At 42.2% G+C, this 27,515-nt stretch overlaps 2 protein-coding genes and 1 long non-coding RNA gene across 53 annotated transcripts in view; 1 reads left to right on the top strand and 2 right to left on the bottom strand.

The window, feature by feature from the left end:
• Window positions 1–1,687: 1,687 nt before the first annotated feature.
• Window positions 1,688–6,105, bottom strand: LOC147344452 (RNA polymerase I subunit H-like). Of its 2 annotated transcripts, XM_086377941.1 has the most exons (3): window positions 5,756–6,105; window positions 4,571–4,646; window positions 1,688–2,499 (listed from the first exon to the last, which is right to left on the bottom strand). In XM_086377941.1, the coding sequence occupies exons 1-3, from the start codon at window positions 5,974–5,976 to the stop codon at window positions 1,699–1,701; spliced, it is 1,098 nt and encodes a 365-aa protein (XP_086234067.1). In that variant the 5' UTR covers window positions 5,977–6,105; the 3' UTR covers window positions 1,688–1,698. The 2 variants fall into 2 exon arrangements, with proteins under 2 accessions (XP_086234067.1, XP_086234066.1); XM_086377940.1 differs by lacking the exon at window positions 5,756–6,105 and having other exon boundaries at window positions 1,688–2,492.
• Window positions 6,106–9,092: 2,987 nt separating this feature from the next.
• LOC147344451 (uncharacterized) lies at window positions 9,093–11,330 on the bottom strand. The gene is made up of 2 exons (XR_015155423.1): window positions 10,850–11,330; window positions 9,093–9,417 (listed from the first exon to the last, which is right to left on the bottom strand). It is a non-coding gene; the product is annotated as an uncharacterized LOC147344451 (long non-coding RNA).
• ATE1 (arginyltransferase 1) overlaps window positions 11,206–27,515 on the top strand; it is a 162,632-nt gene continuing 146,322 nt past the window's right edge. For 19 of the 50 annotated variants that reach the window (XR_015155414.1, XR_015155413.1, XR_015155418.1 and 16 more), the window contains exons 1-6: window positions 11,663–11,836; window positions 14,425–14,488; window positions 16,929–16,991; window positions 21,874–21,977; window positions 24,247–24,492; window positions 27,153–27,382. Coding sequence is in view for 40 of the 50 variants with exons in the window: in XM_086377925.1 (XP_086234051.1) it covers window positions 11,731–11,836; window positions 14,425–14,488; window positions 16,929–16,991; window positions 21,874–21,977; window positions 24,247–24,492; window positions 27,153–27,382 (813 nt within the window). In the remaining 10 variants the exon portion in view is untranslated. The other 31 variants (XR_015155419.1, XM_086377897.1, XM_086377896.1 and 28 more) reach the window with 13 other exon arrangements.

Raw genomic sequence — 27,515 nt, 5'->3', positions numbered from 1 at the left:
AAAAAAAAAAATCAGTCATATAGGATCCCCAAAACATCTTTTCCTTTAGAATAGGAGTCCCCAGCCTCTGGGATCTCACACCTGGTGATCTGAGGTGCAGCTGATGTAATAATAATAGAAGTGCATAATAAGTGTGATGCGCTTGAACCATCCTGAAGCCCTCCTCCTTCCCTTCCCCAGGGCTTGTGGAAAACTGTCTTCCGTTAAACCAGTCCCGGGTGCCAAAAAAGTTGCGCACCACTGCTCTAGAACGCTGTGTTCTGAAAGCACATGTGCTTACCTCGGTTATTCTGTGCTCCTCGGGCTGCTTGTTTGCAGTGGAGATCCGCCAGGGGAACTGAGTCTGTGCCTCATTTCTGTGCTGACAGTGGCTGGCAGGAGGCAGGCATCAGTGTGAGTTTCTCCTGTTCTGCCTGCCCAAGGAGTTGTCATCCAAAACGCATTCTCACACCCCACATCCCCACCAACTGCTACCCTCCTCTAGTCCTTATGGTCAGTATACCTTTTTATACCATAGGACTGGACACAGCTTTGTTTTATTTCATATGCTGTTCTCTTCCCTTAATAGACTGTAAGCCACTTAAGGAACTATGTTCTAGAGTCTCTGGGCAGGTCTAGGGCTTAGACTCAGGTTGTTATTTAGTCACCAAGTCATGTCCAACTCTTCTGTGACCCCATGGACTAGCCTGCCAGGCTCCATGGGATGTCCCAGGCAAGAATACTGAATTGGCTTGCAATTTCCTACTCCAGAGGATCTTCCCGACCCAGGGACTGAACACATGTCCCTGCGTTGGCAACTAGCCATCAGGGATGCCCTGGGCCCAGGTACATGATATCCAATTAAATTTTAGGTGCATTGGAAAACACAAGACAGTGTGTTATCTGCATCATAATTCTAACTTTTACACTGTCTTTAGAGAGGGAGCCAGGGTTCTTTAGTCAAGGTCAATGCAGAAGCTGTGGAATTGCAGGTTTCTTTGTATAAAAATATTTGTTCCTATGAGCAGTGTTCACATAAAAGAAAAATGAAAAGTATAATAAAGAATAGAGGTGTGTGACCAACTTTTTGGAGGTTTGGAATGGTAGGTTGAAATAAAAAGTCCATGTTTTTTTAGACAAAAAGTCTGCTTGTCCCCTCTTGAATGTAGGCTGATCTTGGTGGCTTCTTTGATTAGTAGGATAAGCAGAGGTGATGTTCTGGGACTTCTGGGGCTAGGTCATAAGAAGCCTTTGTAGCATCTGACAGGCCTCCTGGAGCCCTGAATCACCAGGTAATAAGTCCAACTACTACGTGGCCCTTAAACTACCTGGGGAGGGAAGCCAGGGAGAGGGACCAGCTAGATTCAGCCCCCTAGCTATCCATGCTAAGCCATCTGGGACCTACGGACTAGCCCAGCCATCACTGAATGTTTCCAAGCATTGCCAGTGGTGCTATGTGGGGGCAGAAAAATGGCCCAGCTGAGCTCTGCTGGAATGCCTGCTACAGAATTGAGATAAAATGGTGGTGGTTTTAATTCACAAGGTTTTGGGTTAGCTGTACAGAGCTGAAACATTGGGAATGCTGAGCTCATGGTTTAACCTCTTTTTTTTCAGTGTGACGCATTTAGAAACAATATTATAAGATATTAGATTCTATTGCACCAACATCTATGAAGGTATGCTCACCTGAAAAAGAAATACAATAATCTAGAAAATAATTTAAACTTTATGTTTTTGTAGTTGACTTCTCAAAAATGACGGTATACTCAAAAGCTCTCTTCGGAGTGGTTTTCCAATTTTATTCTCTTTTTTGGACTTTTCCATCAGAATGGTCACTTCTAAAAGTGGTTCCGCATAAGGCTGGACAATGGGATAGGTGGTGACCCATTCATATTCTTTTACTTCCTTTTTCTTCACTAGAGGTTTCAGGAAAGCAGGAGCTTGTGCAGGTATTTTTTGAGCACGTCGTTGACCATTTCTTTGCTCCGTGAGTTCTCTCCCTCGAATCATTCGGTCTTGATGTCCCTTTATCTGTTTCTTTGCCCAGGCCACCCTGTACTGCTTGGCCTTAGCTTTGTGTGTTTTCTGGATGTTTTCAGTTGAAACATCCTTCTTCAGGTTTAATACTTCGTGGGAAGGAATTTCACTTGAGATGCTTTGAGGGAGCAGTTGATAATTGTGGTCTCTGAGGCCTCTGGCTCGTTCAGCTCGGTGTATGTGTTTCTGTATCTGGTTCAGCTCTCTCTCAGACACTAAATAGTGCCATTTTTTAGCATCTTCTTTTTTTTCGTTTTGTGGTCTCCTTTCCTTTTCCTCTGTTTTAATTTCCCCTTCTAGAACCATTTTGTGCTTGCATGCTTCTTCCAGCATTTCCTGGTAGCGTTGATAGTAGTATGCCTCTGCTTGGGCGAACCGGAAGTCAAAAGACATGGCCTTTAGTTGATCAAGTCTTTCACGCTCCTGTTGAGTCTTTTGGGATAGCAACTTCCTCACCTCTGGAGAATGGACACCACCTAAATTCTTGTCAAAGGGAAGTATCAGAGCTCTTTTCAGTTGGTTGTGCTTTATTCTCTATACAGGCCATGGCACAGTTCTCAGGTAGCCACAGCCCCGCCTGGCACCCTCACACTATGTCCCAGTTAGGCTCTTGTAACTGTTTCCTGTCTTCCTTTTCAAGCCCCCTCCCCTCCACACCCCTCCCCTCCCCCTGCATTCCCTTACATCCCCGAAAAACCAGAAGCAGGCCCTCAGGAACTCCTCCCACTGCAGGAACAACCCCATGCATCTATCCCGAACTCTGCCTTCCTGCCCTTTCACCTATCAAAAGCCAGTTCTGGGACTTCGCTGGTGGTCCAGTGGTTATGAATCCGTCTGCCAATGCAGGGGACACAGGTTTGATCCCTGGTCTGGGAAGACCCCCACATGCTGTGGGGCAGCTAAGCCTGTGCGCCCTAGAGCCTGTGCTGTGCAACAAGAGAAGCCACCACAATGAGAGGTCCGTGCACTGCGACAAGCGTAGCCCCTGCTCGCTGCAACTAGAGGAAGCCCGCATGCAGTGATGAAGGCCCAGAGCAGGCAAAAAAAATGTCAGTTCCTCCACCTGTTTGTTGAGCTTCGAGAACTTCAGTTTACAATGATCAAATTCCCTTCCCTGCTTCAAAATTTCCTGTCTACTGAATCAATCCATCAGCATAAAATTATGCTTTAGTATATATCATCTTCAAACAAAAAAAGGAAAACGCTTCCTCTATGGACCATCCCCTTTTGCTCCCCTTCGCTGTGTAACTTGAAGCAGTTACCTCTTAAGTTTGGCTTCCATCCTCCCCCCACCCCCTCGTCTGAGCCTGCTCTCATCTGGGTCATCTGTGATCTCGTTTTTGTGGCTGTCACATGGGCCTCTCAGCACCATTCTCCAGAGGGGACCGCTCTCTGCTCCTTGGAATACTTTACTTCCAGACGGTAGCCGAGAGCGTGTGACTAAGGCTACGCTGGGCCCCCGCGCTACTCCAGCCATTAGCCGAATGTCCCCAAGTAACCGAAAGGTCCCTCATCCTCTTCCTACCTCGTGGCCACCCCCTCCACCTGCTTCGCTGGCTGCCTTCTACATGTAATGGAGAAAAGTGTAGCAGAGAAACTCAACTTAGGACAGAGAAGTCACACTCGGGCTTCCTTGGACCAAGACAGTCTTGATCATTCAACAAGTGATGTACCGTGTGCGTCCGGCACTGGAGTGGGAGTGAGGGGTGAGCGAGACCGTCGGGGCACACAGGCTGCTCGGAGCTCACCTCTGCTTCACCTGGATATGCCTACTTCACAGCCCCACGTGTTTCTTCTCCCACAGTGCTTCCTTCAGTCTTCCCCTCTCAGTCCTGTCCCTTCTAACTTCAAAATGCCCCGACCCTAGAGGGAAGCAGCCTCTTATTAGCTTCCCTGAATCCACTTCTCTCCCTCTGTCTCCAGCCCCATCAGACCGGTCACACGGCAGCCAGTACAATCTCCGTGTTACATAAATCTGAACACACCACTTCTCCTGCACAGAAACCTGGGATGGCATCTTACTGCTTTGGGAGAAAAATCACAGAGTCCAGGGTGGCATCCATAAACTGGTTCCTGATTACAGCTCCAAACGAGTCTCTCAGGCGGACTCCTTGCTCCCTCTGCTGCAGCCACACTGACTCTTCTGTTCCACAACAACTTTCCCATCTGAGCCTTTTCAGGTATTCTTCCTTTATATACTCCCAAACACAAAATATAGCAACTCTCACTAGGGCACGTATGTATATATTATAGTTTTTAGGTTTTAAGCCTAAGTGTCACTCCTTCAGATCTTAAACTCATTCAAATAAAACAAAATTCCTTTCACGACACTTCTCACAATCTGCAGCCACTATCTGTTTAATGTCCACATCCCTCACTAGACTAAGTCCTTATTTTTTTCATTGCTGTCCAGCCAGCACCGCTGGTGCTCAATGAATCAAACAGTACAAGCAAAGCATGCTCCCTTGAAATTCCTGGGCCCTTTTTACCTGGGTGGTACATTTTTATGATTCTATGACTGGCTCCAATGTTCACGGTAAATGTATTTCCTCACCTTAATCTTCTTTTCTAATGGGGAGTGGGAACCTACTGCAATCCGAGGGTCTTGAATATTTTTGGCCCAGGCCAATCTAGAAGAGCAAAAAGAGAAATTATACTAAGACTTGGAGGAAGGTTCTGGGAAACATACTCTGATAGAATGGTAATGTGAGTTGATTTGGGGACTCACTTTTAATATGTAGCAAAAGGTGTTTCTGTGTGTCAATAGGCAGGGCTCTACGATATGTTTTTTTCTTTTCTCAAATCAAGGAAGAAATGCTCTTTGGTAAAAGCATAAACAAAGAGCCAAATTGTGTCTGAGGTTGAAGCTGTCAATAGTACATTCAACAGTGGAGAGGAGAGGCTGAGTTACGTTACAATTTCAACTTCCACAAACCACAGTTTGTGTATATTGTTAGTAGAACAGAGAACTTGCCTTTGATGAGAAGTTGAGTTTTCGAAGTTAAGTCCATTTTAAGTTCACTTATGCATGAGGTGATGAACAATAAATTTAATCTATAAGCTATCATTAATTTCCAATAACCGCTATGTAACTATAACATTTCATTAATCTTGTGAAAGATTTACGTTTTAAATAGATAATAAAACAATCTGACAGCAAGAAAGGGTTGTGTTTTTAATTTAATGCAGAAAAACAAAGCAGAGACATTTACCACCGATGATGGAGCACAATCATACTTAGGCATCCTCAAGACCTTGCTTCTTAACCTGCTCAGTTAGCAAACAGGGTTCTCTGTTTAGCAATCTGGGTTGTAAATATTGTTTCTCTGACTTTTCTTAGCAAAAGAGAAGGATTTTATAACAGAACTAGAAAAAAAACCACTATTTGCTATTTAATTTCTCAAAGACTCATTTCTGCTTTCATATTTTTTCTTTGTTAAGCAATTCTTACATTATCTCCATAGCAACATTTTAGAGTTTATCATACTCTCGGCATTGTACTAAGAACGCAAATAGATTCCTTTATTTAGTCTTCCAAACAGCCTCATTATCCCCCGTTTCACGGCCAAGTGGACTGAGGTGAAGAGAGGTTCAGTGACTTGTTAGAGTCCCACAGTTTGTTTCAGAGGTGGGATGTCTGTGTGACTCCAGACCACATCCTCTTTCCTGTGCTGCACCCATCCCCATACAAATGATACTCTCCTGCCTTTACTCAAAAATTAAGGACGGTAATACCTACTGTTCTTCTGCACTCAGAGCCAACCATTCTGAGTCGGTCACCAAAGGAAGCCGTGAGGGTTGGGTCTGCACTGCCAGCTGCTCCTTCCGCAGCCCCCCATTGTTCTGTCTCCTCTGAGCATCACTGGTTACTTCCGCTGCTCCTAGGGCCCCACGCTGTTTACTTTTGGTGTCTTCTGCCTCAGCCATTGCCCTATCAATCGTCAGCTTTACGAGCAACATCTCTGCTCTTCACTCTTCCTCTCTTGGTGTCCTTTTCTCTCAGCTCTAATCTCCCATTCTCAATTCTGCAAATTCCTGTTTTCCAGCCATTAAAGTTTCTGGCCCTCTTGCAGACTTTTCAGCTACCTACTGTTGATCTTTCAGGATGCCTTGGTCTGATTTCTAGGGCAACCAGAAGCAGTCACAAGCTTTTTTTTATGTGTCATCACTATCCTAGATTGAAACTACTGTGAGGTGGTAGGTGGAGACAGCGTCTGCTTGGCAGGACATGAGCTTTATGGAGAGCTGGGCTAAATGGCCATAGACAGAAAGTAGAAGGGCCTGTGTTTTATACATAGAAGTGTCCCAGTTTAGGGCAGTTAGAGAAAGCATCTTTCGAGGTAATAGGAGCATCTTTCTCTTTTTGGAATATATATTGTGTCCCTTCCGTGGGAATGGAATTGTGGTTGGTGGAGAACCCTGGAGTGGATGCTGTAGGCACACTCACAGGAGCAAGAGGAGGTTGGATTAAGTGGCAGGTGGGCAAGTGGCGTGGTCTCATTATTACTTAGCTGGCTGTCACTCACCTAAATACTGTTCCTGCAATGATGTTTTGAGCTTTGATACTGTTTAGTATACTTCTAGTCATATACTAATTATTGATATGTTCATAACAGGTCACTGAAGAAGCAGAAATTACACCAATGTTGAAATAACATTAATGAAAATGACTGCATAGTCACATCATGATACCCTTCACCATACATATGAGCTGCATCCATTCAAACAAAGTCCTCATGTAGCCCATTATGATGTCTCTAGTTCTTAAAAAAAAAGTGAAAAGGAGAAAATACAGTGATTAATTACAACCTGGCTTTTTGTTCAGTAGAAATAAAACCTACCCCTTCTAAAATGTGCTGTTTGTAGAGATGCGCTTGAAACCATAGTCTCCAACTCATTCAGTAGTAAATGAGTTAAAAAAGTAAATATGGGTATTTTATGATGAAAAAATAATCAAAGAATTTCAAACATCAAGTCATGAAAGTATTTTATTACTGTTTATCTTTCTCTGTCCCTTTAATCTGTGTTTTTATATTTAAAGTGGCATTTCCTGTGGATAACATTGTAAGGTCTCATTTTTTATCCAGTCTGATAGTCTTTTTTAATTCCTGTATTTAGACCACTGGTGTTTAAAGTGATCATTGATATAATAAGGTTAGTACCTACCATATGTGCTGCTGTTTTCTACTTGTTGCTCTTGCTTTACCTTACTTTTGTCTTCCACTCTTACTTTGCCTTCAGTTCAGCCACCCGGTTGTACCTAACTCTTTGCAACCTCGTGGACTACAGCATGTCAGGCTTACCTTCCATCACCAACTCCCAGAGCTTGCTCAAACTCATGTCCATCAAGTTGGTGATGCCATCCAACCATCTCATCCTCTGTCATATCTTGCCTGTCATCCTTGTCATATTTTGCCATATCTGGTATTAAACATTTTATGATTCTATTTGTTCTCCTCTCTTAGCATAACAATTATGTTTGCTTTTTTAAATGGCTGCCATTGAGTTTGCAGCATATATTTACAACTAATCTAAGTTCTTCTTCAAATAGCTACCACACAGGCAGTGCAGGTACTTTTTTATAACAATATTCACAGTTCGTACCTGGTTGTGGTTTAGTCACTAAGTCGTGTGTGACTCTTGTGACCCCATGGACTGTAGCCCTCCTCTGTCAATGGGATTCTTCAGGCAGGAATACTGGAGTGGGTTGCCATTTCCTTCTCCAGGGGATCTTCCTGACCCAGGAATTGACCCTGGTCTCCTGACTTGCAGGTGGACTCTTTACCGACTCAGCTATGAAGGAAGCCCTCGTAGTTCCTGCCTCCTATCCCTTAAAACACTGCTATCACTCATTTCACTTATCTATAAGCTTGCACCCTGTATTAGTAACTAAAAAATCTGTTATCTGTCAGATCAACTATTTTGAAACATTAAAAATTGATTTTCGGTTCAGTTCAGTCACTCGTCGTGTCCGACTCTTTGTGACCCCATGAATTGCAGCACGCCAGGCCTCCCTGTCCATCACCAACTCCCGGAGTTCAAACTACGTCCATCGAGTCGGTGATGCCATCCAGCCATCTCATCTCTGCCTTTTCCTCCTGCCCCCAATCCCTCCTAGCATCAGAGTCTTTTCCAATGAGTCAACTCTTCGCATGAGGTATTTTACCTCTCCATTTATTCCTTCTCTAATGCTCTTCTTTTAAAAGTAGGTCTGAGTTTCTGACCTGTATTATTTTCTGGGGAATTTCTTAAACATTTCTTGCAAATCAGATCTAGTGGTGACAAATCCCCTCCATTTTTCTTTGAGAAAGTCTTCTCTTTCACATTTGAAGGATAATTTTGCTGGATACAGAATTCTAGGCTGGTGGTGTTTTTCAATACTTGAAATATTTCACTTCCCTTTCTTCTTGCTTGCATGGTTTCTAACAAGAAGACTGATGTAATTCTTATCCTTGTTCCTCTATAGATAAATTTTTTTCCTCTCTCTGGCTTTTTTGAAGATTTCGTCTTCGAGAATCCGTTTTGAAGATTTTCTGCAGTTTGAACATGATATGCCCACATGCAGGTTTTTGGTATTTATCCTGCTTGTCTGTACTGCCTCAATTAAAAAAAATCCAAATAAATCCAAATCCAAATAAATAGAAGTTGTTTCCCTGTCACACTATCCACATTTTAGGTGCTCAGTAGGGACATGTGGCTAGTGGCTACCAGTGCGTACTTGCACGTATGCTAAGTTGCTTCAGTCGTGTCTGACTGTGTGACCCCACGGACTGCAGCCTGCCAGGCTCCTCTGTCCATGGAATTCTGCAGGCAAGAATACTGACTGGAGCGGAAACATCTAGACAGAGGAGGAACGGGTCTAATCTAAGGTCTCCTGGCAGTGAGTGCCCCACAGAGGAAAGTGTCTTTTAGGATCCCAACCTTACCTGAGATACTTGGTGCTCCTATCTAGCTCCTTGCCTCTGCTCATAACACAGCTCTTTCCTAGCATGTCCCTCTTCTCTGTATTTAACTGCACACCCCTCCCAAACTTGCTATCTACTCAATAACACTTTATTCAAAGAAACACATTTCACTTTATTTTTTAAAATTTTAGTTAAATCAATTAACTTTTATTTTGGCTGTGCTGGATCTTTGCTGCTGTACAAGGGCTTTCTCTAGTTGTGGAGAGCAGTGGCTACTGTAGTTGTGGTGCATGGGCTGATCATTGCAGTGGCTTCTCCTGTTGCAGAGCATGGACCCTAGGGCACGCAGGTGGCTCTCAGGCTCTAAAGAGCCTCAGCAGTTGTGGCACATGGGCTTAGTTGCCCCATGGCATGTGGATGAAGGATTGAACCCATGTGCCCTGCACAGGCAGGTGGATTCTTAACCACTGGATCACTAGGGAAGTCCCACATTTCACTGTAACACAAGAATCATGAGTCTATCACCATGCAGAGTCCTTCACATCATTAGTGCCTAGGATCGAACCTCACACTTAACTTTCGTAAACTCAATTTCACACTCAAGTTTATGTAAACTGTTAATGGAACCAAACATGTTGTCAGCATTTTATTGTCAAGTGTGAAAGTTAAAAACAAAGACAACTATCTATAATTGGCAGTTTCATAAATAAAAGGACATTTTAATAGTGCCCTCTTCCAACTCCCCAAACTTATGCCCCAAGATTGAAACTAAATGAAACTTTGCATTGTTTTTCTCATTGGGGCCTGAAAGATGAAAATTTTGTGTCTAGTGAAGTCACTCAGTCGTTTCTGACTCTTTGCAACCTCATGGACTGTAGCCTACCAGGCTCCTCCATCCATGGGATTTTCCAGGCAAGAGTACTGGAGTAGGTTGGCATTTCATCCTCCAGGGATCTTCCTGACCCAGGGATGGAATCCGGCTCTGTTTTGTGACACAAGTCCAAACCTCGTATTTGTCAATCTCTTTTCTCCTTCAATTAATTTTTAAAGAATCACCTTTTCCTCCTATTTGTCTTTTACTAGTTGTATGATCTTGGGCGAGTTATATGGCCTCTCTGGCCTTTGTTTCCTTTGTTGTCCAGGAAAGGACAAGAAATAATCACATCTGCTGTAATAAAATGGACAAGGCCTGTGTTTAAGAACATGGGTACTGAGATCTAGTAAGGAGGCTTTAAATCTAAGGAGTTGGGAGGAGCTGGATAAAGCTAGGGTCTTCCTGCATGCTACATAGCTATCCTTAGGCTTTTTTTTCTCATTGTGTGAGGCACAGGTGATGCTTAGCAATATGACCTCTTAACGGGCACATAGCCAGCACAGTGGGTGTTGGGGTCAAGAATGTTGAAACTGACTTCAAAAGTTTACCTGTTTCTCCAAGTTTCATGATTTCACCTTTTTAAACATTGTAAAAAGATGATCAACTTTATTGCCAACAGGAGGAAAACGTAAGGACAGACTGGTTTAAATTATTTGCCTATATAGAGGTAAAGATTAAGGAATACTACTTCGTTGGAGGCAGTCACTCATTTTTATACTTTACTCCTGGATCGTTACTCTTTGAAAAACCCCCTTTAAAATAGTGGTTACAAACTGGAGACCTGTGCACAGAATTCAACTTACATACATGTTGTGTTTGGCCTGTACAATTAAAAAGTTCTTTTAAAATAACATTTAAAAGCTGTACTAAGGGAAAAAAAAGTCTGAATTTCAGCTTGTTTGAAAGTTGCAAGATACGGTGGCACTGGGCACAAGACAGCAACTGGCTCTGACATTTGTCTTCTTTAAAAGAGGGAAGTGTTCAATTCGCCTACTCTGCCAATCCACAGAACACCTACATGTGTACTCCAACCTAGGGGATATTTAGTAAGTACCTGCTAGTTTGGAAGACGCTAGAATTGGCGAGGACAGTCTGAGATGTTAACTTTTAAACCGAGATCTGCAGGATCTGGAAACAGTGATCACAATCTCTGTGCCTCAGTTTCCTTATGTGTAAACTGCGGCTGACAACCTGCAGTTGTGGGAAGGATCGGCGATGGAGTAACTGCAGAGGGCTGGCTTGAACTCGGGGTCTCGGGGCGGGGGGGCACCGCTACAATCCACGCTCATCCTGGGAGGCCCCCGGACCCAACACCGACCGGGGGCCCCTAGGCGCTGAGACCCACCGCACCGGCCTCGCTATCCACTCCTCCCCGCCGCGGGCCCCCGCGCTCCGCCGAGGTCGGCCCCGGGGCGCCGAGAGGCGTGGCCGGCCCGCGCGAACCTGGAGGCAGCCATGGCTTCGATGGTGGAGTACAAGGGACTCAAGGCCGGCTACCGCTGCGGCTACTGCGACTCCGAGGAGGGCAAGGCGTCCTGTGGTGAGTGGTCCGGCCAACGGGGTGGGCGCGGCCGCCTGGCGTCCAAACCCCCACACCGCCCGCCGCGCTCCAGGCCAGGCCCTCGCGGGGGGGAAGCACCCAGGCCCCACTCCCCAGCTCCCGCTTCCCTTCCCCACGCGTTTCTTCCCAGACCGTTGCCCTTCACATTCTGTCTCTTGGTCTCACCCTTACCGAAGATGGCGGTCTCTTTCGGAGAAAGAGCGGAAATAGCGGAAGGCTGCCCTCGGTCAAGATGGCGCAGGCGGCTTCACCGCCGAGGGCGCTCCCGGCGAGGCTCGGCCTGCTGGCGCCCGGGCGGCGCGGTGCATTGTGGGGTGGCGGCGGCGGTTGCGGTATTGGGCTGGGCCGCGCGTCGCGTTTGAGGGGCTGGGGCCATGGCGTCCTGGGCCGCGCTTTCGCCCAGCATCGTGGAATATTTCGAGGGCGAGGACTTCTACCGCTGCGGCTACTGCAAGAACGAGTCGGGCAGTCGCTCCAATGGTGAGCGGGCCGGGCTGGTGGGCGGGGAAGGGCGCCGGTGGCTCGGCGGCCCGCGGGTGTCCTCGGGGGGTCGCGGCGTCTCGGGCCGAGTGGCTGGAGGGTCGTGTCCAGGCTGCGGCCCAGGCGTAGCCCCTGCGCCGTCCGGCCCTCGTGGAGCGAATGCGGAATGCGGTTCTCCCCGCGTGCCGTGGCTGTCAGAATTTGAAAACGGACCTCACCCCTGGTGGAGCAGGGAAGATTCTAGAGACTCATTTCACACAGGCGGTCTGACTTGCGAGATAATGTGTGTCTCGCAGGAGCCAAGTGTGGAAACAGGTGTCCGTCGTCAGTGGGAGACCGTTAACTACGCGCCTGTCGGGGAGCGCTGTGGCGTGGTCAGTTACAGGGGCTGACCTGGGATTTCAGATGCTGCTGTCGGAGTGTCCCCGGTGGTCAGCGCAAGACGAGGGGTTGCGGGACAGTGGGTGTCGGGTGCTATGTGTGTAGACAGCTCTGTGTGTGTGTGTGTGTGTGTAAAACACACGTGCGTGGATATCCGTGGATAAAATGTCCCTGGAAAAATATACAAGAAACTGCTTGATGGTAGTCGCTGCTCGCGAGGGGCCCCTGTTAGTACTGTTGTGCTTGGAAATGGTACCAGGTGCTTGTCATTTCTCCACCCACCTCGGTGACCACGACAGAGCCAGCCTACAGTGCCCGCTCCCGTGATTCAAGTTTCTTTTGGAAGAATTTTTGTTCGTTTGTAAACGGAACGTCATGTTTATTTCCTGCAGTGTCATGCTTTGGCAAAAGTATATACACTTAAAGAATAATCTAGCATTATGGGAAACGGGATATCCATGGAGACTTAAATTTGGGTGGTTTCCGTATTTAAAACAAAAAAAAAGTTTTGTCCTGCCCTGGGGCAGTGATTTGGGCGATGATGGTGTGTCCGTGTACTCATTAAAAATTTTTAATAACTTTTAAAAATTAAAAGTTTATTAACTTCTTGTGAGAGGCGGTAGAATGCAGTATTAACGCAGTCGTTAGTGACAGTTATAAAGATGAGTTAAAGTGAAAAAAATTTATAGTCTTGGGTTAAGACTATAACCCAAGACTATAACCCTTATTTCGGAAATAAGGAGGATGCAAATAAAGGTGAGATGATTACAGCCCAGGGAGGGAGAAACCCATAAGGTAACAGTGACTGCCTTAGGGTAGTAGAGGTTTCTTCTCTTCTCTGTTTCAAATTTTAGTATTATGCTTATATATGTAAGAAATTTATAGTATAGATTATAATATAGCTTTATTATATAACAATACAGTCTATGGAATTCTCCTGGCCAGAGTACTGGAGTGGGTAGCCGTTCCCTAATCCAGGGGATTTTCCCAATCCAGGAATCAAACCCAGGTCTCCCGCATTGCGGGCGGGTTCTTTACCAGCTGCCAGGGAAACCCAAGAACACCAGAGTGGGTAGCCTATCCTTTCTTCTGCTGATCTTGCCGACCCAGGAATCCTGTGTCTCCTGCATAGCAGGCGGATTCTTTACCAGCTGAGCTACCAGGGAATTCTGTATGTAATGATAATTTAAGTTATACATGTCTAAAATTAATATTAGGTCCTTAACTACTTTCCTAGTAATTTTAGTAAGAGAAAATCGATTAATATATATGTCCTTTGTTTAGTTTTATGGAAAAAACCTACCTTCGCCCTTTTCACCTAAAGAGATACGTGTAAATTTCTATCACTTCTATCGTTTTGTTTTTAATTTTAATAATAATCTTTACTATAGGGCGCTCCACCTATTAGGTAGGAAGGTTTTATTATTTCCATTTACAGATGAGGAAATTGAGCCCCATAGAGTAACTTGTTGGTGTTAGTGAGCACCACCCGGGCTTCTGACATTTCTGTTGTATTTATGCCCTTGCTTTTCTCACTACATCCTGTTCTATTAAGCCTGTCTGTTTTTCCATACTTTTGATGGGTTTACTATTTCCAAGAGTAAAATTCATTTTTCTTTACCATTAATTCAGTGTTTTCTCATAATCTTCATTTTTTTATGGTTGCCTAACTTTTTTCATCATGTTGATAACAAATTAGTGTCTGGAATCACTTTTCTGTTCAAAGGCATTTGGATTACTTTCATTTTTTATACTTAAAAGGAATATTGCTGTATGTATACTTTTGTCTTATTTTCAGTGTAAGCAAATTAAAATAAGGAGAATTTATATGCACAAGAAAACATTTGCTTTCTAATTCTTCTGAAGAGACCAGCTTATTAAACTTTTGGGGTCATTATTATGGCTTAAAGGTGTGATGTAGTTTGCAGTGGGATCTTAAATTTATGGTGTCATAGACTGTTGACTAATTCTTAAGTGCATGTGATCACTTTCTGTGTTTTATTTTTAAAATTAAGGTTAAATACATCATGTGTTTCATTTGTGTTGTGTATTGTGTTAAAAAAGGACGAAGTATGTGCGGACTTTGATTTCTCCAGTGTGAGCTGGATTTTTTTTTGCTTCAGTATTCACACCTTAAAAATAATGCTTTGAATTTAGAAAAGTAAAAAGTTCCACCCGTTGTTATGAACATGGCACTTATTTTTCAGGCATGTGGGCACATTCAATGACTGTGCAGGATTACCAGGATCTCATAGACCGAGGATGGCGAAGGTAAATGCCGTTAATGTAAAGATCCTTCTGATGGTACTCAGGCTCTTCTTATAATTGAAACATATTATTTGCCTTTAAAATGTTTTCCGGTGGTTGGAAATAGGTTTAATAAAGTTTTTATTATATTTTGTGTGTAGAGATTGTTTTCTCCTTTTAAGGATGTTTATTTGGAATATTTCACAGATGTAGCAAGAACACTGTAATGAACTTCATGTACTAATCACCAGGCATCGAAAGTTGTTAACATTTTGCCAGTCTTGTTTCATCAGTTTTCCTTGCTCCCTTCAATGGACTGAATGTGTCTCCCCCAGAGTTCATATGTTAAGTCCTATATGGAGGTAGGGCTTTTGGGAGGTGGTTAGGTCATGAAGATGGATGGGATCACGAATGGGATTCTAGTGCCTTTATAGAAGAGACCACAGAGGGTTCTCTTGCCCCTTTTGCCACGTGAGGATATGTAGAAAAGATGAACCAGAAAGCTTGTCTTCACTGGACATCATTTCTGTTGGCACCTTGATCTTGGACTTCCAGCCCCAGAACTACCAGGAATGTATTTCTGTTTATAAGTCACTCAGTCTATGGTATTTTGTTATAGCAGCTTCAATGGGATGAGATATTCCTCCCTCCCCTCCTCCCACAAAATTATTTAAAGCAAATTTCAGATATTATGTCATTATACTTGGACTAAATGTGTGTTTCTAATAGAGAAGGATTTTTTTTCGCTTTCTTAACATATCCACAATATCATTACCATGCTTTCCAATTTAATGATAATTTAATGTCACCTGTTACCTAGTTTTGAGATTTTCTGGTCATCTCAAAAAATTTTCTTTTACAGTTGGTTTATTTGAATCAGGATTTCTTTAAGGTCCACACATTGCCTTTGATGGCCATGTTTTTTTCGCAGCTATTTTTGTGTAGATGATTTTAGAATAACTATTAGGTAAGGTTCCTTACATAAGTATGAGCAGTATTAAGTGCCCTGTACCAGTACTGCCCAGATTGAGCACAGCAAATGAAACTTCACAGCTTTCCTTAAACATAATAATGAGGCCCAAAATGTGGATAGATGTAGGTCAGATGTGGCAGGACTTTGTGTGCCATGATAAGGAATTTTATTTTTATTTTTTTAATGGTCTGGGGGAGCTATTGAAGGCTTTTATGTCAGAGAGAAAAGTAATGGAATTTGAGATCTGGAAATGATTCAGATAGCAGAGAGGTGTCTGAGGGAGTGATTCTGAAGGCAGGAAGAGGAGTCCTAGAGATTACTGTAGTGTCCTGGTGTGAGGTGCTGAGGAGCTGCTGTCCTAGTCAGGAGCGGTGACTGTAGATTAGGAGCTAGATCGGAGGGGGCACACTCACGAGACGTTTCAGAGGTAGAATGCTTGCTGGCAGCATATGGAGGTGTGCGGGAGTGAAGAGCCTAGGAGGACGCCCAGATTTTCGGCTCGGGAACTGAACTCCTGTGTGTTTGCTAGGACTGCCGTAACAGAACACCACAGTCTGGGCCGCTGGAGTGAGAGAAGTGTATTTTCTCATGGTTCTGTAGGCTATGTCTTTCTTAAAAATTATTTATTTATTTATTTTTGGCTGTGCTGGGTCTTCATTTGCTGTGCAGGCTTTTCTCTAGTTGCGGTCATCAGGGGCAACTCTTGCTGCGGTGCATGGCTTCTCAGTGTGGTGGCTTCTCTTGTGGAGCTCAGGCCCTGAGGCCCTCAGCCTTCAGCAGTTGGGGCTCCCAGGCTCTAGAGCAGAGACTCAATAGTTGGGGTGCATGGGCTTAGTTGCTCCGGGCATGTGGAATCTTCCCGGATCAGGGATCGAATCCGTATCTCCTGCATTGGCAGGAGGATTCTTTATCACTGAGCCCCTAAGGAAGCCCTGATGTTTCTTTTTATGTCCAATTTCCTCTTGTGATAAGAACACCAGTCCACTTGGATTAGGGCATATCCAAATCTGGACAAAATTGAGCTTGTAGTGTCATGGCTCTGTATGAGCTGAGATCCAGAAAGCATGGAAAGGATCGGGTTGGCTTGGGAGTACATCATGCTGGTGCCCGTGGAACCCACACATGTGGATGTTGTAGGAGCAACACACATCAGCCCCACAGCATCCTGGGCAGCTTTTTCAGTATCAACGTGGGCGGTGGATGGAGGGAGGCATGGAAGAGATTGCAGATGCTTGATGAGAGGGTAACTGAGGTTACCTCGGTTATCAGCTGTGGAGTACATATGCCAGGGTTTAGGAAAGGAAAACTTTGACCCTGGTCCTTGGATTACCCACCATATAAGATCATTTAGCCTGTGAAGAGTAACTCAACCTCAGTTTTTACCCTATTGATTAGATTTTTACCTTAATTAATTTCATATTCCTGTACTAATCTACTTTGCTGCCTGTGAGAAATATGTATGAAATTAACAAAGCTATTCTATAATTTTAGAAGCGGGAAATATGTGTACAAACCTGTCATGAATCAAACATGTTGTCCTCAGTATACCATAAGGTAAGAATTTTGATTATTTTCTATTAATATGAAGATTATATAAATTTTTTTAGTAGAATCCTCCTTTTTTAAGTGTATTTCTGTTCTAGGTACACTTTCTTTATAAAAAAAGCAGACAAATTTTTTCTGTATACTGATGCTGTATTCATATGCTAATCAATAGCTTTTAATAATATGGTTTGATTAGTTCAGATATAAATATTAATGTGATATAAAAATACACTATTTAGCAATCTAGCCAATAATACATGAAATATTGGGAGAATATTGGCAAATACTTAAATTACTTTTAGGTATCAAATTTTTATCACTTTAGCTTGGAGTCGCTAAGAGTTGTACATGATTTAGCGACTGAAAACAACAACAGCACCAATTCCAATTCCCTTGTGTATTTGACACAGTGGTTTCATTCAGCCAATGCTGCAGAATCCTGTATAAGGAATAAGGAAGAGGAGGCTGGCACTTAACCTGCATCTGTTTAGAATCTAGTCTTCTTCACTGGAAAACTCAAACTAAAAAGTCTGGTTTCCTACAGAGTGTTTGCTTGGTTTTTCTTAATATTTTGTGTTTCTCTTGTGCCCCCACTTAACTCCACCCTAACATGTAAGGATTTTTCCCTTCTTCTCTGATTAGGAAGGTCCTTCCTCTTCTCCCTCATCATCATCTTCCCCTCCCCCTTCCTCTTCCCTTTCCCCTCCCTCTTCCCCTTCTTCTGGTAGCAAAAATACGGAAAGTTGGTTAACATTGTGAAGAATATGTCTACAGTTTCAGCCTGTATGTATACTCTAGATAAAGCAAGCACAGTTGTGTCCATCATGCTCCGTGGGTCCTCACATCTGTTCCCCTTAGTTACTCTTAACTTGTTCTGAGGTTGTAGACTGTTTTGAGAATTTAATAACAAAACAAGACAGGGAACATATAGACAAAAATAATGTAACATTGAACATACTAATTTTAAGGTGATCACTGACTTTCAAAATTCACTGATTCCTGGTTAATCCTTTCTCTTCTGTAACTGGTCAAGGGACTGGTACAATAAAGAAGAAAGATGACTATCTAGTTTACTGACAACATCTCATTTAGTATAAAATGACAGAGTACCTCTTTCAGTTTAGCCGTTACGAAGTGGTAATGTCTTCAAAGACAGAAATTGTTTTCCTTCCGATAGCAATTTCTCATTGGATTATGGCTAGGATTCTGTTCAAATAAGTCTGAAGTTGACTGGCCTGAACCCTGAGAATCTCTATTCAGAAAAGGCCCATTTCAGTGGGTTAAGAAAAAGATAGAAGCATCTGTAATTTATTGGGTTCCTGTCTCATATAAAGCACTGTTCAGGTGTGTTGCTTTTATGAAAAGGGACTCTGTGAACATTGCAAGGCAAAGTACTTACAAAATGTGCTTTTTTGTTTTTTTGCATTTTATAATTTTACATGGGATCAAACATTTCCTGAAGGGACCTCACTGGTGATCCAGTGCCTAAGACTCCAAGCTCCCAATGCAGGTGGCCCCAGTTTGATCCATGGTCAGGGGACCTAATCCCATATCCTGCAACAAAAGATCCTGAGTGTCACAACTAACACCTAGTGCAGCCAAACTGAAAAAAGAAATTTCCTGAGTTGTTACTCTTTATACAACTTCATTTTTACATGTTGATTTTTTTGGAGTCATTTTGCATTTCTTTGGGTTATTTTGCTGTTTACTACAGTAGCTGTGCAGTGAGGCCTTAGGTAAAGTCAGTGTGGTCTAGCCTACAACTTTGCTTTTTTGTTAGGCAGATGCTAGGGCCTGGCCAGTGTGTGAGTAAAAATGAGGATGAACTTCCCTGTCTATGAATTTTTTTTTCAATTTTAATTTTAATTAATAGTATATTTGCTAACACTTTAAAGAATCAAATAGTTCCCGTAAAGCTTATTTTGCAAACTGGCAGTCCTCTGAACCACCCCTCTCCCCTCCAATTCCTATTTTCTGTTTCTCATTGCAGTCACTTTCAAATCTTTTAACTGATTCTTTTGTTTTTTCATTTCTGTGTCTTTAAGTAACATGCTTATATAATGATGGGGCTTCAGTGGTAGCTCAGGTGGTAAAGAATCTGCCCGCAATGCAGGAGACTGGGGTTCAGGGAATGGTTCCCCACTCCAGTATTCTTGCCTGGAAAATTCCATGGACAGAGGAGCCTGGCAGGCTACAGTCCATGGGGTTGCAAAGAGTTGGACATGACTGAACAACTTTCACTTTCATTTTTATATAGTAATACTTCATTACTAAAAGGTTGGTTTTCTCCATTATCTCTGGGCTTCTTGCTCTGAAAGATAAGGGTTAAACTTTATTTTACCCCACTTCCCCTTGTCACAAACTCCTATTTGTCTTCATCCCCAACTTCCCAAAATTTTGGATGGATGTAGTCATCTCATTATGGCTGTGTAAATAGACTTCACAGCTCAGCCATGTAGTTGTTGTTCAGTCTTTAAGTCATGCCCAACTCTGTGCAACCCTGTGGACTGCAGCACGCCAGACTTCCCTGTTCTTCACTATCTCCTGGAGTTTGCTCAAACTCATGTTCGTTGAGACAATGATGCTATCCAACCATCTCATCCTCTGTCATCCCCTTCTCCTTCCCTCAATCTTTCCCAGTATCAAGGTCTTTTCCAGTGAGTCAGCTCTTCGCATTAGGTGGCCAAAGTATTACTTTATCTTTCCTGCACAAGTTTTTACTTTCCCTGGTGTTGCTCATTGTCATTTTTGTTTACCTAGTCTTTGAGGCCGGAGAAGGCAATGGCACCCCACTCCAGTACTCTTGCCTGGAAAATCCCATGGAAGGAGGAGCCTGGTAGGCTGCAGTCCATGGGGTCACTAAGAGTCGGACACAACTGAGCGACTTCACTTTCACTTTTCACTTTCATGCATTGGAGAAGGAAATGGCAACCCACTCCAGTGTTCTTGCCTGGAGAATCCCAGGGACAGGGGAGCCTGGTGGGCTGCCATCTATGGGATTGCACAGAGTAGGACACGACTGAAGCGACTTAGCAGCAGCAGCAGTCTTTGAGGCACCTATTACCAGTTTATCTAGAAGTGCTCCCCCAGAGGTGTAAATTTCCTCTTGCTATGTTTAGATGCTTTAGGTACTGTATCATTTTTATCTCCTTGATGAAAATCTTAACGGAATCTTGTGACCTGCTGTGATCTGAATAGATTGCCTCTGTGCCTGATAAATCACTGGAGTTTCTTTTTGACTCTCAATCTTGAGGATTCCTTTTGGGTCTTGGTTTGCATCTTGTCTTTTCTACTCTTTCTTGTATTATTCCTTTATTTTAGTGAAGCACCTTTTCTAATAGTTTGTTGAGAAAAAGTGCATAAGAGGTAAATTTTTTTAGACTTTGGAAATGTTTCCATTGACTGCTCATACTTAACTTACAGTTTGGCTGGGTATAGCAGTGTAGATTGAAAATAATTTTCCTTCAGAATTTTGAAAGCTTTGCTCCATTGTTGTCTTATTGCTGTTGAGCAGTTCAGTGGCATTCTGATTCTTGTTCCTTTGTCCACAATGTTTTCTTTCTCTTTGGAAGTTTTTTTTTTGTCTTCAGTGTTTTGATGTTTCATAATATGTTTGGCAGTGCATCTGTTTTCATTCCTTACATAAGACTCCTCTTGTCTAGGGGCTCCTCCCATCATGTCCCAGGGAAATTTTCTTGTGTTATTTTGTTGATCCTTTTCTTACCATTTTCTTCTTTCTCTTTTCTCATGTCTTTATTTAGACATTGGACCTTTTAGACTGATTCTCTTATTATTATTATTTTTCTCTTCGATTTTCCATGTCTTTTGGGAGATTTTCTCAACTTCATTTTCCAGGTCTTCAGTTTTCTATTTAACTTTTAATTTTTTCTACTCTATTTTTACTTCTAAGAGAGATTTTTGTTCTTGGGCTCTTAGGTTTTTAAGGTTTCCTTCTTCCTGTGCGCTCGATATTCTGCAAGTTACTTTCTTCAACCTTTTGGCACCTATCTTTGCTTTAGAGGCCCTCCTCAAGTGTCTGGTGATTCCAACCTTCAAGTGTCCCATTGGAAATTTTATGTACCTTGGTGGGTCTTGTTTACTATGGGCGTCAAGTAGGGTGGTCTGGCTAACCTCTTCTTTGGGGGGATCTCTGGGTCAGTATTTTTCGTTCTGATCACATTCTGGAGAGAAAGTATCATCTGCTGATGTTCTGGGACTGGGTTGGGGGTGTGGGTGACAGAGGTCTCAGCGCTTAGCATGAAGGCTTTCATTTAAGCTTACTGTTGGCTGTGAATTTACTGTTTTCAGCTGTGCCTGTATTCCTCACAGAAGAGGCCTTTTTTTTGTTTTTGTTTTTTAACCCTTTCTGAAAATGTTGCAATTTTCTGCTGGGTTTAGAGACTCATCTGTGCTGAGCAGCAGAGAGTATGAGATAATAACTTCTTGCAAAACAGACTTTTGAGGGATCTTCCTAGTTCTGTACCTGCTTTCAGTCTTCTCTCCCACGGTATCAGGTATCGCCAATCCCTAAGACTTTTAGGGGTAATGTGGAGAAAATTGGGTATCTTTTTGGCTTTTCCCGCTGTTGGCTTAGGATTCAGTTTCTCTGGTCTGCTAAGTCAGTTAGCACTTGTACATCTGCTTTCTAGCTTCCAGCGTTTCTCCCATTATTTTTTTTCCTAGTGCTTTATGTCTTTTGCTTTTTTTTTTTCCTAATAATCCCTTAACTGTATTTTAGTGACTTTTGAGATGGGATTAGAGACTACTTTAAGCCTTGTCTTTACCCAGAAATCGCAGTCATGAGCTTTTCTTCATTGTACTATTATCTAGAACTGATTTTATTTCTTCACAGTTTTAGTTCACTTTTTAAATACTTATTTTGCTTTCCTAGGTGCCGACCTTTACAGTTTCAGCCATCAAAATCTCACAAGAAGGTTTTGAAAAAAATGTTGAAATTTCTGGCTAAAGGGGAAATTTCAAAAGGAAATTGTGAGGGTAAGATGAGATGGCGGCTAAAAACTATTTATTTTAAATAGATGTTTCTTTCCAAGGTTCTCACTTTCACTAATTTCTTAGGTAGCGGAAGGAGTCCCACTACAGTTAGGAGCTACTGTTACTGTGATGGTGATGCTACTCTTAGCTCTGCCGTTACACTGCTACCACTGGCCCCAAATCAGGGAGAGGGGGATATATGCCAGGGAGCGTCTAGCTTGGGGGGAAGACAGGACCATTTTAAAGATGTCATTTCCTGGAATTTATTGAAATTTTAGTTTTCCTGATTCTCTGAGAATTCTTCATTTTCTTTGATCCTAATGATACCTTATGAGGTAAATAGAAAGCGATACTGTCTCTAGGCTTCCCTGGTGGCTCAGCGGTAAATAATCTGCCTGCAATGCAGGAGACCCAGGTTTGATCTCTGGGTTGGAAAGATCCCTTGGAGGAGAGCATGGCAACCACTCCAGTACTCTTTCCTGAAGAGTCCCATGGGCAGAGGAGCCTGGCATGCTACATTCCATAGAGTAGCACAGAGTCAGACACGACTGAGGCGACTAAACAGCAACCACAGCACTGTCTCTGGAGAAATAAATGCTTATTATCTACAACTTACATAAGATTACATAATTATTTATCATGCAGAGTAAAGCTCAGATTTTCCATGTTTGAGTAAGGTCTTCAGTAAATTATATTGCCTGAAAGTGAAAAGTGAAAGTCGCTCAGTCGTGTCCAGCTCTTTGTGACCCAGTGGACTATACAGCCATGGCATTCTCCAGGCCAGAATACTGGAGTGGGTAGCCTTTCTCTTCTCCAGGGGATCTTCCCAACCCAGGGATTGAACCCAGGTCTCCCGCATTGGAGGTGGATTCTTTATCAGCTGAGTCACAGGGGAAGCCCAAGAATACTGGAGTAGGTAGCCTATCCCTTCTCCAGAGGATCTTCCCAACCCAGGAATTGACCCAGGGTATCCTGCATTGCAGGCGGATTCTTTATCAACTGAGCTATCAGGGAATCCCTGATAATAAGAATTCTTATATTGCCTGAAGCTTTTTTTTTTTTTTCTTATGAATTTTGAATTTGGGTGTATTTCCTCAAATTGCCTAGTAACATTTAATTAACTTGGGTTTCTTTGCTTTTTCAGTTTTTTAAATGTTTTGCTGTTCTTTCTTTTTTATTTTAGCGTTTTCCCATAGGCACTCCCTAACACATGACCATAAGAATTGGGAATGCTACCCATCCTTATAGCTCTTTCTCATTTCTGCCATAAGAAATGGCCTACCCTGGGAGCCTCCCACCCCAGTGTTAGCTTGTTAATTCATCCCCCAAGTATGTTTTGAATGCTTACAATGTCCCAGTCCCTCTTTTAAGCACTGGAGATACAGTGGCCAGCAAAACAGGTACGTTCTTTGCCCTCATGCACTGCCCTTAACAGAGCAGGATTCAGGACAACTTGGAGCAAACTTGGCAGAGCTGGGGGCAACAAAGAGGCCAGAAGACTCCAGGTCATTCTGAAAACATCAGAATTTTGGTGTAGCTCTGCTTGGTGATGTCGGTAGGAATCACGTTCTGAGTTTCAAAGATTAATATTCAGATATGTTTTGAGGATACTGTCCATTTGTAAGTTGAGGATTACTTGTCCTTTTATGTAGTTTTTACATTTGGTTTTTTATTTGACTTGTAGGGTTTTGAATTATTTATGTCTGTAACTTAATTCATAAGAGTGATGTATTCATTAGGATAAAACTAACTGTAATGAGGAGACACCAAAATGCAATGACTAAAAATTAATAGAAGTCTGTTTCTGTCCTTGCATCACAGTCCAGGGCAGGTTTTCCAGGTTGGCCTGCAGCCCGCCACCCCACTTTCTCCTCCCCGCCACCACCCCTCGCCATTCTGGGTCTCTCTTCAAGTGATTTCTGAGGTCACTCTGGTTTTTACTAATCTAGCCAGCGGGTAAGGGAAAGGGTAGAAGTTCAGGGTCACAGATTTCCTTTAAAACAATGAGCAAAATTGAACCTGTCAGTTTGGTTCTGTCCCACTGGTGGGAGCTCGGTTACAACTTGGCTTGTAACCAAGGGACTGGCGCGTTCCCTTTCCAGGGCCCCACTGTCTCCATCACAGCCCTGACTCCGCAAGATGGGAGAATGGACTTGGTGAACACTCAGTAGTCTCTGCCACATTGGAGAGAAGAGGGCACGTTTTCCATACATGTCTCTTGGTTGTGTCAGATGGCCTGGCTGACGGACTGTGATTTCTCTTTGATTTGTAGATGAGCCCATGGAGCCCACCGTGGAGGATGCCGTTTCCAGTGACTTTGGGTTAATAAATAAATTGGATATACACTGTGACCTTAAAACACTCAATGATGACCTCAAAAAGAGCTTAGAGAGTGAAGAGAAGAAGAAAGCAAAGAGGGAAGAGTCTAATGAAATAACCCATTCACAAGATATGGAAGAGAAGTTGGGCTCTGGGGAACCGTCGTGTTCAGTTAAAGTGCATACAGCTCCTCAGCCAGGTAGTGGAAGTTTGTCATCAGGCCACATTAAAGCCAAGATTGTCTTTGTGCTTGAGACATCATCATCCCTGAGCCCTCTCCTGAGCTAAAAAAGTGAAACACTCATGAAATCTGTAACATGGACCCCTGTTTTGTACACCTTATTATTACTTGAATTTAGATGAACAAATTGTTTAAAAAACCTAAAATAATAGCCTTATCATGCCCTAACACAGACATTTTAAGAGTTCCATATCTTTTTACTACCTTAAGGCCCTCGAGGTTTGAGAATCAAACTTTTGTCTGTGAGAAGGTAGGGTGTTAAACATTTTTATTTTTAGTGTTAACTGAGACACAGTAGATAGTATGTCTGAAATACAGACATTGTGAAATTCTTCAAATTTGCCATTAGATTTCTTTGTGTGTGTTAGTTGCTCAGTTGTGCCCAACTCTTAGTTACCCCGTGGACTATAGCCTCTGTTCATGGGATTCTCCAGCCAAGAATACGGGGTTGGCCATTTCCTTCTCCACTGGATCTTCCTGACCTAGGGATCGAACATGGGTCTCCCTGCAGGCAGATTCTTTATCATCTGAGCCATCAGGGAAGCCCACTAGATTTCTTTATGTAATCATAATTAATTTTAGTTTAAAATTTTACAAATTAACAAAAATTTCCATGTAGTTCCCTGGTGGCCTAATGGTTAGGATTCCAGGCTTTCACTGCCATGGCCTGGGTCCAGTCCCTCGTCAGGGAACTGAGATTGTGCAAGCTGTGCAGCCAAGAAAAATAATTCCACATTTTGATATTTAATTTCACCTTTAATAAGGTGAGACTTTTTTCTGTATTACCACTTATAAAAAAATTAGGCTTGGAAAATTTATCCAGCATTAAATGGGTTTATTATATATATGTGTGTGTGTATATATGACTCTTTGAAAAAATTTCATTAAATGTCAATTTGCATAGTTACTATACTTCAGTTCTTGAGTTCGTTCTTATACAAAATAATCCAAGGGAGAGATTTTTTAGTATTATTTTAGTTTTTTGTTTAAATTATAAGTTATATGTGTGTTTAAAACACAGTAAACTCTGCATTTTTATTGATGCTTTTTGTTCTTTAAGGTTTCATGGCGTTTAAATTGCTGGTCTGAGATTTCGTCCTAATAAGAATGGTCCAGTAAAATGTTTTGAATGATTTAGATAATTTCTTTCAAGTCTTACTCTCTTGGTCATTAGGGTCAGATTGTTAACTATTTTTATTGTTTATTATAATAATTGCTTACATAATTTGAAAAACCTTCATTTTGGAGAATTTCAGAGGCAAATGTAGACTGAATATTATAATGGATTTCCATGGAGCCTACCCTCATTTGAAACATTATTGACTCATGATGGCAGTCTTTTTTTTTCCTTCTTCTAGTTTTATTGGGATATGGTTGACATATAAATTTGACAAATGACACATTTCTCTGGCCAAAGAAAATGAATTTTCTAAGGCAGCAGAGTGATGGCTAATTATAGAGTTAGTTTTTTGTTACTGGTTTATTAAAAAGTCATTTTTTTAAAGGTACATTTTGTTTTTAGTTGAGTTAATGAAGTTGTAATTTGGTCTCATTATCACTGTTTTCTCATTAAACTAGTTTCTTTTGACCAGGTCTTGGTCTCTGACTGTCTCTTAACACTCTTGGTCTTAATTTTCTTCTGTATAAGATTGACTTTTTTATGATTTGTAAATACTGTGTTTCAGGATCCTAAATTTTTATAAAACCATTTTTCCTTATTAATAGTTTTAAAAAATTAAAAAATTATGTGTAATGTTAGAAAATTGGGAGAAAAGAGAACACTGCAAAAAAAAAGGGAAAATCCTTTCTTTATTTTTAAACTGTTAAACATTTTTAACCGTTAAAATGGCAGTTAATGTGGTATATTTCAGATTTTTTCCTAAGTATTTAATTGTATAATATATAATGTTTTAATAGTGAATAATGACAGAACCCCTAAAATTTCTAAAGTAATTAAAATGGCTGTTTGATATTCTGTTGCTTATTTTAAAAATGATGCAGTTGTTCTGTAACTGGGCATCTTGATTATTTTGAAGTTTTAATTTGTGTTCATTGTTAGCCTTTATCTCTTGTGATTTTCTTGGAATAGATTCCTTGAAAATAGCTTCCTAGATTAAAGAGTATTGACTGAATTTTGTAGTTTTTGATAGTAAACATTTTTTTATATTTTAAAGGGTTGTCAGCTTGATATTTGCTCTTTTAAATTAAAATAAGGGGCTTCCCAGGTGGCTCAGTGGTTCGGAACCTGTCAGCCAATTCAGGAGACGTGAGTTTGATCCCTGAGTTGAGAAGATACCCTGGGAAAGGAAATGGCAACCCACTCCAGTATTCCTGCCAGGATAATCTCATGGACAGAGTAGCCTGGTGGGCTATAGTCCATGGGGTCTCAAAGAGCTGCCTGTGAAGTTTCTGTTGCTATTTACTTTCTCTGGCAGTTCTTCTGAGATAAATTTAAAGATCGACTTAGAGGTCTACACCATGAAACCTCTGAGACCTCCACTCAGAGCTGACCTAACAATTGGAACTCTTTGGACTGGTTCTGTAGAACCTTTGAGATTTTTGAAAAATATTTCTGGAGCCAAATGTGATTGATCTACTGTTTTAAAATTCCTTTTTAGGCAGAGGCGCAGATTTGAGTAAGCCTCCATGTCGAAAAGCAAAGGAAATCAGGAAAGAGAGGAAAAGGTTAAAACTCATGCAGCAGAACCCAGCTGGAGAACGCGAGGGCTTCCAGGCTCAATGTCAGCCCTCATCTTTGCTCCCGCCAAAGACTAAATCCAACCAACCCAAGTCACTTGAAGATTTAATTTTTGAATCTTTACCAGAGAATGCATCACACAAGTTAGAGGTACCTTGGAGGACATTTTTTTGTTTTTGTTGATTACCTTGTTGCTTTTCACTTGATTATACAGTTGATGTTTTACTGTTTATATAATGGGAAATTAAAGTGAACTGGGATGGAGTGGCACTTAATATTTACT

The sequence above is a fragment of the Bos grunniens genome, chromosome 26, assembly GCF_055505025.1.
Source record: "Bos grunniens cultivar Pamir isolate PY7600 chromosome 26, Bosgru_T2T1.0, whole genome shotgun sequence".
In the NCBI taxonomy this organism is placed as follows: Eukaryota; Metazoa; Chordata; class Mammalia; order Artiodactyla; family Bovidae; genus Bos; species Bos grunniens.
Note: the sequence above shows the minus strand (reverse complement) of the source record. Positions and strands in the feature narration are given on the sequence as shown.